The 14,664-nt window shown below is 43.5% G+C and overlaps 1 protein-coding gene across 3 annotated transcripts in view; it reads right to left on the bottom strand.

Annotated features, from left to right (window-relative positions):
• ACSM3 (acyl-CoA synthetase medium chain family member 3) overlaps positions 1–14,664 on the bottom strand; it is a 599,327-nt gene that overhangs the window by 248,980 nt on the left and 335,683 nt on the right. For all 3 annotated transcript variants that reach the window (XM_086940799.1, XM_086940798.1, XM_086940800.1), the window contains exon 6: positions 8,572–8,728. In XM_086940799.1, the coding sequence (XP_086796925.1) occupies positions 8,572–8,728 (157 nt within the window). The remainder of the gene's footprint in view (positions 1–8,571; positions 8,729–14,664) is intronic.

Genomic DNA, 14,664 nt, shown 5'->3' with positions numbered 1-14,664 from the left:
GGCAGACGGGCACAAAAAACGAAGGACTAACGAGTGGAATAGAGGACAGAAAGGCACCAAAAACGAGTGGAACAAAGGGCAGAAGGGCACAAAAAAACAGGGAAAACGAGTGGAACAGAGGGCAGAAGGGCACAAACAACAAGGGGAAAACGAGTTGAACAGAGGGCAGAAGGGCACAAAAAACGAAGGAAAAACGAGTGGAACAAGGGCACAAAAGACGAGTGGAACAGAGGGCAGAAGGGCAGAAAAAACGAAGGAAAAACGAGTGGAACAGAGGGCAGAAAGGCACAAACAACAGGTAAAAACTAGTGGCACAGAGAGCAGACGGGCACAAAAAACGGGGGAATAACAAGTGGAACAGATGGCAGAAAGGCACCAAAAAGGAGTGGAACAGAGGGCAGAAGGGCACAAAAAACGAAGGAAAAACGAGTGGAACAGAGGGCAGAAAGGCATAAAAACAGGGAAAAACGAGTGGCACAGAGGGCAGACGGCCACAAAAAACGACTGAAAAACAAGTGGAACAGAGGGCAGAAAGACCCCAAAAACGAGAGGAACAGAGGGCACAAGGGCACAAAAAACGAAGGAAAAACGAGTGGAACAGAGCAGAAAGGCACAAAAAACAGGGAAAAACTAGTGGCATAGAGGGCAGACGGGCACAAAAAACGAAGGAAAAACAAGTGGAATAGAGGGCAGAAAGGCACCAAAAACGAGTGGAACAGAGGGCAGAAGGGCACAAAAAACGAAGCAAAAACGAGCGGAACAGAGGGCAGAAGGGCACAAAAAAACGAAGCAAAAACGAGTGGAACAGAGGCCAGAAAGGCACAAAAACGAGTGAAACAGAGGGCAGAAAGGCACCAAAAACGAGTGGAACAGGGCAGAAGGGCACAAAAAACAAGGGAAAACGAGTGGAACAGAGGGCAGAAGGGCACAAAAACGAAGCAAAAACGACTGGAACAGAGGGCAGACGGGCACAAAAAATGAATGACACAGAGGCAAAATACAGAATACAGAAATATTGGGGCAGTTAAGAACAGAAGGCAGAACGGGCAGAGAGGCACGGGGGCAGCGAGGGGGACAGAAGGAAAGACCGGGCAGAGAGAGCACTGGGACAGTGAGGGAACAGAGGGAAAAAAAGGGGCACGGACCACGTACAGGCAGCAGGGGAAGACAGACAACAGCAGTCACAGACACAACAATGATAATACAGGCAATACAATCAAACCAATAAAACGTTGAAAGCACATGTGTATAGGTTACCGTAACTTGGCAGGCAGGTAAAAATATAGTATAGTACTAATGACAAAGATAATAATGTTTATTTAGCTATTGTATAATCCTTAAAACATCTTGACCATACAGATCTTAAATACCACTTAATTTTTACAAATACATCATATTTCTGACACTATGAAGATACTAAAAGAATGCCTTAACTTCTGAAATGCTGTTTCTAATGTATATTCCATCCTTCCTGAGAACCCTCCTCTCAAAGCATCTCCAGGAATATGAAATTGTTTGAGCAATTCTATCCTCGAACACTAGGAGGTGTTGCTGCAGCACCAACCATACGTTTGCTGCACCCTCAAAATAGGAAGTGGCACAGAAGTTCCACCACGACCCCGCCCCTGTCAATTATGTTGTCTGTGGGCTGCTGAGGCCATGACGTAAAAGACAGATAATGTCTTGAAAATCAGAAAAAGCCCTATTAGTGTTTCATCCATAAATAGGAAAAAGTGTTATTGAAAGCATTAACATATTGATTTGTCATGTGGAAAGGTTCATACAGATGAGCTCAAGACAAGATTGTTGGAGGAATAAAATAAGAACCAAGGTAGAAAGGGAAATGTTGTAACACTGCCTGCTAGAAACAGGCCTCTGCCCTTGCATTGGAGTCAAGGCAGATGTGCTTACCGACCGGTTGAAGTGAAGACCATGTTCTTGTCTGACAACTGTCAAAAATGGGCACGCCCTCAAGAGCATCTGACCTACTTCTCATAGACTGTGTTCTGCCTGCTGATCCTTTCTCAGGGATAATCATAAGACATTTCATAGCACGTTAGGACTTACAGCCGTTGGATTGCATAGAACAACACTGAAGATAATCTGCTTCTTGTCTTTACTAGTCTTGTGAGCACGGAAGAAACCCATATGGAACAGATCAATCATATGTCCATCTGAACTTTCTACACAGAAGCTCATTGTCCTTTAATGGTTAAGATGATGAAAGCCCTAGAAGGATGAGGAGAGCTAAAATATATGTAAGGCAAACTTTTGACTGAATTCAGGGGACACCTAAGGAAATCAGGGGCCCCAAACCACAACACAATCTTATTTCGGAGAAACACCATACAAGAAGTCTTCACTAAAAGTGTTTGAAGCTCCTCAGCTCTCATAGCAGAAGTACTAGTAACCAGGACAATCATCAACTCGGATATGTAGAGCGCGACTAATCGCCCACGAGGGTGTTCAGGTGCTGGGTTCTTGCTGGGATCAGTCTAAGAGCCAGGTCTTGAGTCCTTTTCTGAATTCAGGAAGAGGGAAGCTGTTCAGAGATGCAGGGGGAGGTCGTTCCAGGACTTGGCAGCGAGGTAGGAGAAGGAGCGTCCTCCACTGTTGCTTCGGCGGATGTAGGGAGTGGGAGCAGGGGCTAGGTGGGAAGAGCGCAGGTGTCTGGAGGGTTAGTGGAAGTTCAGATGGTGGTTAATGTATGCTGGTTCTTGGTCGTGGAGGGCCTTGTACGCATGTGTCAACATCTTGAATTGGCATCTTTATAGGGTGGGAAGCCAGTGGAGGCTTCTGAGGTAGGGGGGGGGGGGGGTACGTGGGTCAGTTTGGGGAGGTCAAGAATGAGTTTGGCGGCTGAGTTCTGTATCATCTGGACCCCCTTCCGGAGTTGGATGGTGAGTCCTGCATAGAGCTTGTTGTCGTAGTCCAGCCTGCTGGTGACTAGGGCTTGAGTGAAAGCTTTATGGTATTGATGAGGAACCATCTTTCAGAGCATGCGGAGGGTGTGGAAGCAGGCGGAAGAGACTGAATTGATCTGGTGTTTCATGATGAGTTTGCTATCAAGGATGATGCAGAAGTTGCAGGCATGGTCTATCGGTGTGGGGCTGAGTGCAGATGGCCACTGGGTGTCGTTCCATGGAGAGGTGTTCTTCCCAAAAATAAGTACTTCCTTCTTGTCTGTGTTGAGCTTCAGGCAGTTGGTCTTCATCCAGTCGGCGACGCTCGTCATGCAGTTGTGGAAATTGGTACTGGTGGTGGGGGGTCTTCTGAGAGTAAGAGGATGAGCTAATGTTGTCTGCCTAGGATATGATGTTGAGGCTGTGTGTTCGGACGATGCCGCCAGTGTGATCATGCACGTGTTGAACAGGGTGGGGCTGAGGGATGAGCCTTCAGGGAAACCACAGATGCTCTTGGGTTCCAAATTGAAGGGTGGCAGGCATATCTTTCGAGTTAGTCCTGTGAGGGTGGATGGGATCCATTTGAGGGCATCGTCCTGGACCCCAATGTGGTAGAGTCTCTTGATGAGAGTGTAGTGGGATATGGTGTGAATGCTGCTGATACGTCGAGGGGGTGATCAGGGCCGATGTTTTCTCGCAGTCGAGGAGGGACCTGATGTTGTTGGTAGCAGCGACCAGGGAGATCTCTGTGCTGTGGTTGGCGTGGGAGCCAGTTTGGGAGGTGTCATATATTGTTGCTCTCCGGGTGCTTAGTGAGTTGGTGGTTGATGGCCTTCGCAAGGACTTTTGCGGGGAATGGGAGGAGAGGGATGGGGCAGTAGTTCTTGAGTTTGCTGAGGGTTTCTTGGTAGGGGTCCGACCTCTGTGTGTTTCCATTGGTCAAGAAGGTGGCTGTGGTGATGGATGCATTGAGAATGGTGGTGAGTTTGCAGCTGATTTCCTTTCCCAAGAGGTTGAAGAGGTGGTGGGACAGGGGTCCGTGGGTGCTCCGAGTGGGTGGAGTTCATGATGGCTGTGGTGCTCTGTGTGGTGAGCGATTTCCATGCGGTGAGTAGATGTTTGTGGGTTGGTGTCAGTTGTCGTGAGGAGACTGTAGAGGTTGGGTGTTCAAAGTTGCTGTAGATGGTGGATAACCTATTGTGGAAGTAGTCAGCCAGGGTGTTGCAGAGTTCCTGGGAATGGCGGATGGTGTTCTCAGTGGCTGAAGGGCAGGAGAACTCTGACAAAGTTGAAGAGTTCCTTGGTGTAGTTGGAGCTGGCTTTGATGTGGTCCGCCAGGGTGCATCTTTTCCAGTCTTTCAGGCGTTGATGGAATTTTTTGAGCATTGACTTAAAGTTGGCTTGGTCCGTGGGATTTTTGCTGTGGTACCATCGTCTTTCTAGGCGTTTGCAATCACGTTTCATGGTCCTGAGTTCCTGGTGTCCTGGTGTATACCAGCTGGCTTGTATGGTGGATCTCTTAGTTTTGGCAGGCTTGATAGGGCAGGCTTGGTGCAGTTGATGATCCAGGTGGAGAAGTTCTTGACTGACTCTTCCAGGTTGGTGAGAAGACAGTATGGGTGGTGTTGAGGGTGTCTGTCTACTGGATCCCTGTCACTTTGTCCCAGCTGCAGTGGGAGGAGTTTGGAGGTTTGGTGGTGGTGCATGAGAATCCTTTGATGGTGAAGTGGACGATAGCTTGGTCAGTCCATTTAAGCTCGGTGATATGGCTGTACTTGACTCGGTCGCTGGTGGTGAGGATTGGATCAAGCGTGTGTCCTACTCTGTGTGTGGGGTTGGTGGCCATTTGGGTCAGGATGATGTTGCTCATGTTTTCCAAGAGATTGGCGGTGTTTGTGTCTTTGGGGTCGTCAAAGTGGAAGTAGAGGTTACCGAGGATGATGTAGTGCTTGGAGTCAATGGCAAGTGGGGCAAACATTTCCAGCAATAACAAATGCAAAGAATCAGAATGCACAGAACAAGAGCCATCCTCTAAGCAATTGATTGAGGACCTACAACAGAACAATGAAAGTGAAAGGCATTCTGAAAGAAACAATAGGTAGTTTGAAAAACTACTCCTTTTCTGGGATATGCAAAAAAACAGACAAATAACCAAATTGTCTTTTCCAGAATATCCAGAATATCCACATTTTGTGGAAGGGCATCTAGCTGCCTGAACCACTTTCAAAACTTTTGCCAGCAGAAGATAAGCCTCTAAGGTCGTATTTAAGGCTGCCATACACATTGGATCTTCTGGAGCTGTAGCTTCCATGGAGGGTATAGACTTGCACCTCGAAGTCTGGAGAGTGATGCTGGAGTAATTCATGTGACCTAACCATGTGATGTCTGATATTCCTTATCTTTCTTGAGAATGATGGAAACACACAATATACTGGAAAAGGCCAATATGACTTAAGATGCCCCACAGAGATTACTCATGAGGGAACTCCAGGGAGAAGTACAATGCACAATTCTGATTTACAGAGGTGTCCAAGAGACTCTGTTGGACCCTCCTGGTAGAGCTCCCGCTCATGGCTGATGAATGCCACCTCTTACATTCGCTGCACTCACTCAGTGATGCTCGAGGTTTTAACTTGCATTATGTTTGTAATTGTTGGCCACGATTCTGCAAACATCATATTTTTTATTATTTGATTTGAAATTGCACTGTCTGGTTGTACTCTGTTAAGGTTTTAATTAACTGAACAATAAACATTTACTTACATTCGCTGCAACTGCTAGATGGGCTGCACCCACCTCACCTCTTGGTTCAGAGCTCAAAACATCTCTGAAAAATGTTTGAAGCCCACTTTCCCCTCCTCTCTCTGCAATCCATAACCATCAAAATAGATAATGTCAATCTTACCGATTTAAGACAAACTAGGTATTACATATTTGAGGTGTTTTCATTGATTCTTTACTGGATTACAGGCTGTGATCTGACCCAGCAGAAACCTGTGTCTAGCTACCTTTGTTCACAACCTTGATGAGATTTAGCATTTTATTCTCAGTTCACAGGCCTTCATATTAGCCCACAAAATCTACTGGTCAACTAGGTTAAAGACACCCCAGAAATCCACAAAGAAACAGAATACTACTGGAATGTGCTCACCTAGGGCCTGAACATAGTGCATTCAGGGAGCATGATCATCTCACTGACTCATTGCTATAATTCCTGAGGGATTAATCTTGCAGATATATTTAACTTTATATAAAGCAGCAATATTAATCTACAAATTGCTGGGTCCTTTATATTTCCCTGTTATGTATGGTCTGAGACTTGCCAATAACAGGAATGGTTATTGTTACATCAAAAATGGTGGCACCACCATAGATGTAGTGGTACTAATATTTTGGTCCATCATGGGTCTTCTCTCAACATATCATTTGTTACATGATCTAGCTCAGCAGCATGCTGCTATGAAGTCCCTCAATTAGTACGTTATAATTGCTAAACAAAATGTTCTCTTACATCAATAAGTTAATGCTAGTAGTATTTTTCACACCACCACAAAGATTGAGAATGCCATATATAATTGATCAAAATAGACTACTACTAAGGCTCTGTCATATATAATATGAAATGTAATCACCTCTTTACACCCACTCACAAACATTTTGAGAGTGTGTGTGTATCACATTACTGAATTGCACATTCAATGGCTAACTAGCATTTTTCTTTATAGTTATTCTTTCCAGTTATTGTTATATCGCTTTTTATTTGAGTGTATATACTAACAGGCTACTTTCTCAACAATAATGTTTATGTCATCGTTCAAAATAACATATTCTGGCAGACAATTAAAGCAGGTTTATTTTCTTCCCACTGGTTCTAGGACCATAATCATCTTTCTTTTAGTCACAAACTATTATTCCTGCTACTATTGACTCAATCAAAAAGTTATTAGCCTCAGTTTATTTTTTATATGATGCATTCTGCAGGAGCTCATTTACTCTCAATTTTATATTCTCCTACTTAGGGGTCGATTAGGATCGCGGACGGACTTGCGTCCGTCCGCGAACCCAGAGCAGGAGGGAACCTCCGCATGGCATGCGGAGTTCCCTCCTGTGCAATTAGGATGTGACCGCCACCCTGGCGGTCACATCCTCTATTTTTAACATTGCGGCGTGGTGCAGCTTCAAGCTGCACCCGCGGCAATGTTAAAAATGCACGCATTGCATTTGCATGCAGAAAGAGGCAGGCACCGCGCGGTGCCTGCCGCTTTCTGCATGCAAATGCAGGGGGGTACCATAGGTACCCCCCATTTTCACCCTCCACCCCCCCTTCACCTAGGGGGCCCGCAACGGGCCCCCGCAGTGAAGTTCCGTATGCTTTTCCACGGCGGAAAACCCGCCGCGGAAAAGCATAACTCACTGGCCATCCTAATATGGTGGACGGTGTCTGTAAAACACCGTCACCATATTAGAGCTTTTCTGCTGCGGTTGTAATCCGACTGCGGCGGAAAAGCTGCGGACGGAAACCAGGACCCACCAGCCATCCTAATGTGGCGGTGGGTCTTTGGTCAGTCCGCTGCGGTTTTTCCGCATCCTCGGGGCCGGCGGTGGCTTCCGCCGGCCCCGAGGATGCGGAAAAACCGCAATCGTAATGACCCCCTTAATCTGATTAGTGATATTTCCACCCAACTGTTTACAAACTACCATATTCACATTTTCCTCAAGACTTTATTATGGCTAAATAATCTAGAAAGGGGGCATGTTCTTGATATAATAGCAAACATGCTGGTGTCTTACATGAGTGGAAGCTGTAGTGCCATAGACTGCTTGCTTTTTCAATCTAGATCCTCTTTTAGGAATTCAAACAGTGCATCGGGCCTTTCTTTACCATAAACGTCTGTATTTTTCTTTAAACTATTCTTCAGCATGAATGGGATTTAAAAATGTGCTTGAAAACTATTCAACGGTACCACTACTGTGCTTTCACATGAATATCTATGCCCATGTGATGACACGTACTGAGACAACCGAGTCTGGACAACATTGATGCCTGGCTGGAGAGAACCAGCTGTGACTGGCAGGCAGATCTAGCCTTAACTGCTTTGACCATATTACTGCTCATCAGTTCTACATTTTGTACTGAAACAGGTACACCAGAATGCCAGTGATGCTAAATATTTAATCACCTGCTCTGGCTGGCAATGGAATTTGGCTCTATGACTTCCTCTTATACATATGCACACTTATTTTCATGGGGTTAGACAAAGATATATAATCATAATTTTACGTTAAACTGTTTGCAATATTTGAAAATTTGAAGTTGTATATTTTCCTTAATACATTTTTCTTGCTTTATAACTAGACACAAAACAATATTGCCTTTTTAAAATTTTTAAAAATAATTGGATTAGGGTCGGAATGTAATTACTAGGAATTTAGAAATGGTTTTGTACCCAAAATATATATCTGCATTTCAATTGGCTGGTCAGTTTCTTCTCCTTTTGAAGATGTATTTTCATACTTTGTGTTAAATTGCTTTTTGCTGCTTTACAGCATTTACAACAAGCAATTTGTACTCATTTAACATACATTCTGTTACGTCTGTTTTGCCACAAACAGAGTTTTTCAAACGCCTGTTTTTTTAGAATTCACACTTTTCTATATTTCTCCTTACCTTTAGGACTGTTGGTCCATCAAAATGGGGCATTCTATGTACAAAGACACATGATCCTTGAATCCAAGGTGCATATACATTACTCCAAGCGCACTTTGCCCAGCCTGTGTCTGATAAAGCCCACAAAACGTCTGAAGGAGTCAAATCCAACCAGTACCTGTTAAGAGACCGAGAAAAAAACAAGGCAGCTGATAAAAACACCAACCAGGAATTATTAAACACATTGAAATTCATAATGAGAGGTCTACACTTTTTAAATTAGAGTATCTGGAGGCAGGATAAGGTGGCGGGATAGATTCCCTAACCTTTCGAGATCCAAAACAGCTTTTTAACTAACAAAATCAATGGATTTTAGCAGTTATAATTATGTGACAAACTAGAAATTGTTCCCTAAAGTAACTATGACATGCACGCTGTTCATGCACCATATTGTTATTAATATTGTAATTTAACATGTTATTAATGCCGTCATTGAACATGTCAAATCAAATCCGCTTTATTTGGTGTAAGTATTCTCACCATAAAAGCATACTATTAAAAGAAACATTTAAATTTACAATTTTAAAACATCCAGATATAAGTCAGGGAATGAGATCAGTGTTACATTGAGTTGCAAGATGTCAGATTAGAATACAATATTATGTGCAAAAAAAGCAATCTAGCCAAATAATTTAAAAATGTACAATCAGGGGGCTACACCCGGCAGTTCATTCAAATACGTAAAGTACAAATACATGTGTAAATGACTAAAACTACGAGCCATCGTCTAATTGTTCGTACGACAAAACGTCCAAGAAAGCATATGCCTTCCTTCTCCTTATAGCCTGTTGAATGTACAGAATAACTGCATTGATAATTTTCGGATTTTCAAAACTACATAGAAGGTTAAAAGCCTGTTCATAGTAAAAAAGTCTCTTAGTTAAAAACAAATGTTTTAAAATTGATCTCTGAATATCCATGTAAAAACTACAAAAAAAGTAAAAAATGCAATGTAGATTGGGTGGACCTTCCGTCACACGGACAGGGCGGACGTTTGTGGCACTATTTTTCCTTTTTGGGGAATGCTATTAGGTAATAAAGGGTACCAAACCTAAGCCTGGTCAGGTAAAATCTGTGTTGTGTATTCCGCACCTGTATGAGATATGGTTGGGTACACCTTACAGATGGAGTTTCACTGTAAAAGTTAACACTGTGTTTTTGTCTAGCTCCAGCCTCTCTAGCTCCTTCCGTGGCTTCTAACATGTCATAAGTGATGTAATATAGAAGGATACAAGCAGCACATGGCGAGAGCTCGAGGTACTTTAGGGCAGGAGTTTTAGTTACTTCATGTAACTAACTTCTGAATTTCAGTAGTTCTGTTAGTTTAAAACGTTTAGTTTTAACTGGCATTTGCACCTTAACCTTGGTGATTTGCAGTGAATTTCTAAGGTTTTCTAACGTACAGTAAGATATTATTACCACACCTATCTATAACATCACTTTAGCATTTGTTTTTTTGCAGTGAATTTATGAGTTTTTTTCCTAACAAAGTAAAAATGTAAAGGCTGTCATTTTAAGTAAAGTAACAACACGGGTCTGGCGTACAGCACAGTAAGGCTGCGCCAATCAGATAATGAACAAAACGAGTTGCCAGTACTGTGCAACAATTTTCTAAGCAATAGATGAATGAGCGAACAATTGCTCATTCCCAAATGACCACTCTTTCAGTCAAAATTCTAGTAGAAAATTAATTATACTTTTATTTTTATTTTGAAAATTAGAATTATTTTTGAATTTTTAAATTTTCTTATTTTCAACAATAAGCATCAAACATTTTTGAACAATACGGAGGAGTGGAGCATATTCATGGACAGGAAAAGTGGTTGTGGAGGTGAATTACACAAACATTTGACACAATACTAGACAACATAAATGTACACAAGACAATGAGTGAACACAAATCTATCACAGGGGAAATGGTGGTAGTTGGTGGTGTAGTTTTTTTCAAAGAGGTTTGTAAGAACTGAATTGTTAGTTTTCAACAGAAGGTTAAACCCTCGTCCTATTTACAATCACAGGAATAATCTAGTGCATTTAATGAACAAAATACATCGGAGAAATAACATAGACCATCTAAAGCTTCAATAATTCTTGATTTGCAGTTATTATGCAATGATTGGTCTAAAGACTCAAAAGTGACACCACAGTAAACTAACACCTTGGTCGACGCGTTTCGAATCCTTGTGTAATCAAAGGATTCTCTTCAGGACCATACACATTTAATCTGTAAGACATGATGAATAAAAGACAGTCTGTCAGTCATCTCCAAAAGAGGCTCTCAACTTTCATTCGAATCAGCACACATTCTCAGTTAGTTACCTGTCGAAGAATTTATGAGGGCTTGAAGCTGTAATTAACTGCAAAAAAGCGGGAAATTTTTGGTCAGGGAAAAATTTTGCTACAACCTGCCCGAAATATGATTGAGAGAGTAGTCTAAAATACTCACTAGCAAGTTGGTTCTGTCATGCCCTATTACGAATTGAAAATCCAAAAGTTCCGGATCCGTGTCCGTCAGATCTTTGAGAAGCCTCGTGATTGAATCTGGGAAGAAGAATATGAGGGAAATGTTCAAAAAAGAGTGTGGGCTTAATTCGTCGCCAACCACAAGACCGATATTAGACTGAGGAGACCGTTACGTGTGCCAAGTATGGTGCTTATCGGGTGTGGCGTTGGTAAAAAAGACACGGGACCCACTAGACTGCCTGCGTTGTCTCCTTAAACCGTTGGGGGTATGCTAATCTTGAAAAAGTCCCGCCAGGGAATGTCAGGGGGCCGATATCTATCTTTTGCAACTATGCTCTCAATGCGCATCACCTGCATACTACCTCGAACTGGTAAATAACTCATCTGCTACTCATGCGGTAGACGTAAGTTGGAAGTTCTTATGCGATTAATTTACCTGTGGCTTAGCGTCCGTCTCCTCCAGTCTGAATCGCATCCAAGTGTGTACGCGATAGAACTGGTTCCGGGTCTTGTCATCTTAAATGGAAAGCGCTCTCCGGGTTTGTTTGTGTCAGTCACTCGGGATTTGTAGTTCCATTAGTTTTGTAGTTTTTGGTGGTCGGCGAGAGTGAAACGAACTTGCGTGAAAAAGGGGGATTTAAAGTGTATAATCTAAATTCAAAATCTTAGTTCTAAGGGGCAAAAAGATAATACTAATCACACGGAGTTTTGCTTACTGTCAGATTCCTGTGGTAAATTTGGAAGTATAGAGCATGATCGGAAGTAAAAGAGTCCTCTCAAATTTATATTATGCAGTTGAAAAAGGTTTTACAGGTTATAAAGCTCCGACATTTCGTTCAGACCTTGTATAGTGGTGTTAAATTTCAGAATCAGCATTGCTTCTCGTTGTCGCAACCTGGTCTCTACGTCTCCTCCTCTAGGATCATGGTCTATTTTGGATATTATCGTCCATTTGAAATCTTGTTCTCCATGTGATTGATCGATCCAATGTTGGACCAACGGAGCTGTGAGAACTTTTTTCTTTATTCTGGATTCGTATGCGTAGAAACTGCCCTACAGGTAGATTTTGTTTTAGACTCCTTGGGTGGCTGCTTGAAAAATCCAGTGCCTTGTTACGATCCGTTTTCTTTTTATATAAAGTGGTAACCAGTTGTCCGTTGGCACAGTAAACTTCAACGTCCAAAAAGGACATTCTTGTCTCGGAAGTCTGAAGGGTGAATTTAATATCCTCTGTCCTATTGTTGATCCATTCATGGAACTGATTTAATTGTTCCGAGGTGCCAGACCATGTGAAAAAGACATCGTCGATATATCGTACCCATCCACCAATCCATTGGTGGAATGGGTTGTTGTTGTGGATGAATGTATCCTCATATTGACTCATAAAGAGGATCGCCATTTCCGGGGCAAAAGGACAGCCCATGGCGACCCCCTTTATTTGGGAGTAGAAATCGTCTCCAAACTTAAAACTACTTTTTGTCAGAGCTAGTTTTGCCAGCTTCAGAATAAATTCTGTTGGGATTTTCGATGGACTCTCTCGTTTATTCAAAAAGATTTCTAATACCTCCAATGCTTGGTCTTGAGGGATTTGAGTGTAAAGTGATACTATGTCCATGCTGACCAGGAGGTCATGGTTCTCTTGAAAGGGTAATTGATCTAATTTTGTTAAGAAGTCCGTAGTGTCTTGGAGGAAAGATTTGACCGTGAGTGTAAATGGCTTCAGAAAAAAATCTATAAATTTCGAGACTGGTTCAAACAAAGAATCACATCCAGAAATTATAGGTCGACCCGGTGGTGCTTTTTCGTTTTTATGTACTTTCGGGAGTACATAAAACAATGGAATGCGTTGATGTTTGTTAAGCAAGTAATTGTATTCGTTTTTGCCAAGGAATCCTTGTTCAAGTCCATTGGTGAGAATTATTCCAAGTTCTTTTTGTAATTCCGAAGTCAAGTCAAGTCAAGTCAAATAATTTATATAGCGCGCTACATACCCAGAGGGTCTCAAGGCGCTTGAAGAAGGGTGGGGAATTACTTGTCGAATATCCAAGTTTTAAGTTGCTTTCTGAATGCTAGGTGGTTCTGAGTGAGGCGAAGGTGAATGGGAAGTGAGTTCCAGGTTTTAGCTGCCAGGTAGGAGAAGGATCTTCCTCCCATGGTGGTTTTGTTAATGCGAGGTACAGCAGCAAGGGCTTGGTTGGAGGAGCGTAGCTGACGGGAGGGGGTGTAGAAGGAAAGTCGTGTGTTGAGGCATTCGGGTCCGAGTTCGTAAAAGTGCTTTGTGTGCGTGGGTTAAGAGGCGGAAAGTTATCCTCTTATTGACGGGGAGCCAGTGGAGGTTTTTCAGGTGACTAGAAATGTGGTCTTTACGAGGGATGTCTAGTATGAGTCTGGCTGATGCGTTCTGGATGCGTTGGAGTTTTTTTTGAAGTTTTGCGGTGGTACCGGCGTATAGGGTGTTACCGTAGTCTAGGCGGCTCGTGACCAGTGCGTGGGTGACCGTTTTTCTAGTTTCGGTGGGGATCCAGCGAAATGTTTTTTTGAGCATGCGAAGAATTTTGAAGCAAGATGAAGAAACGGCGTTGACTTGTCTGTTCATCGAGAGTGAGGAGTCCAGGATGACGCCCAGGTTCCGTGCGTGGTTCGTCGGGGTGGGTGCTTTTCCAAGGGCCTCTGGCCTCCAAGAGTCATCCCAGGCTGAGGGGGAGGTACCTAAGATGAGGACTTCTGTTTTGTCTGGGTTCAGTTTCAGACGACTGTGCTTCATCCACTCGGCTACTTCTTTCATTCCTTCATGTACGTTGGATTTGGCGGTGTTCGGGTCTTTGGTGAGTGAGAGGATCAGTTGAGTGTCATCAGCGTAGGAGATGATGTTGAGGTTGTGTTGGCATGCGATGGTCGCTAGGGGGCTCACGTATACGTTGAAGAGGGTGGGGCTGAGTGAGGATCCTTGTGGCACGCCACAAAAGACTTCAGTGGCCTCTGACTTGAATGGTGGAAGGCGGACTTTCTGAGTTCTTCCGGTAAGGAACGAGGTGATTCATTCCAGTGCTTTTCCTTGGATTCCGATGTTTCTAAGGCGTTGTAGGAGGGTGCTATGACAAACTGTGTTGAAGGCTGCGGAGAGGTCAAGGAGTATGAGGGTGACTGTGTCTCCGTTGTCCAGTAGAGTTCGAATGTCGTCTGTTGCTGCGATGAGTGCGGTCTCAGTGCTGTGTTTTGCTCGGAAGCCGGACTGTGAGGAGTCGAGGGATTTGTTGGTTTCGAGGAAGGCGGCGAGCTGGTTGTTGACAGCTTTCTCAATGACTTTGGCTGGGAATGGTAGGAGTGAGATGGGGCAGTAGTTTTTGAGTTCGGTGGGGTCAGCTGTGGGTTTTTTCAGAAGGGCGCCAAGTTCGGCGTGTTTCCAGCTTTCCGGGAAGGTGGCAGAGTTGAGGGAGCAGTTGATGACGTCTCGGAGGTGTGGTGCTATGATGGAGTCAGCTTTGTTGAGGATATGGTGAGGGCATGGGTCTGTGGGGGATCCTGAGTGGATGGAGTTCATCAGGCGAATGGTGTCCTCAGTGGAGATTGGGTTCCAGTCGTTAAGGATGT

The sequence above is a fragment of the Lissotriton vulgaris genome, chromosome 10, assembly GCF_964263255.1.
Source record: "Lissotriton vulgaris chromosome 10, aLisVul1.2, whole genome shotgun sequence".
In the NCBI taxonomy this organism is placed as follows: Eukaryota; Metazoa; Chordata; class Amphibia; order Caudata; family Salamandridae; genus Lissotriton; species Lissotriton vulgaris.
The sequence above is the reverse complement of the archived record's forward strand: the minus strand, read 5'-3'. Positions and strand labels throughout refer to the sequence as shown.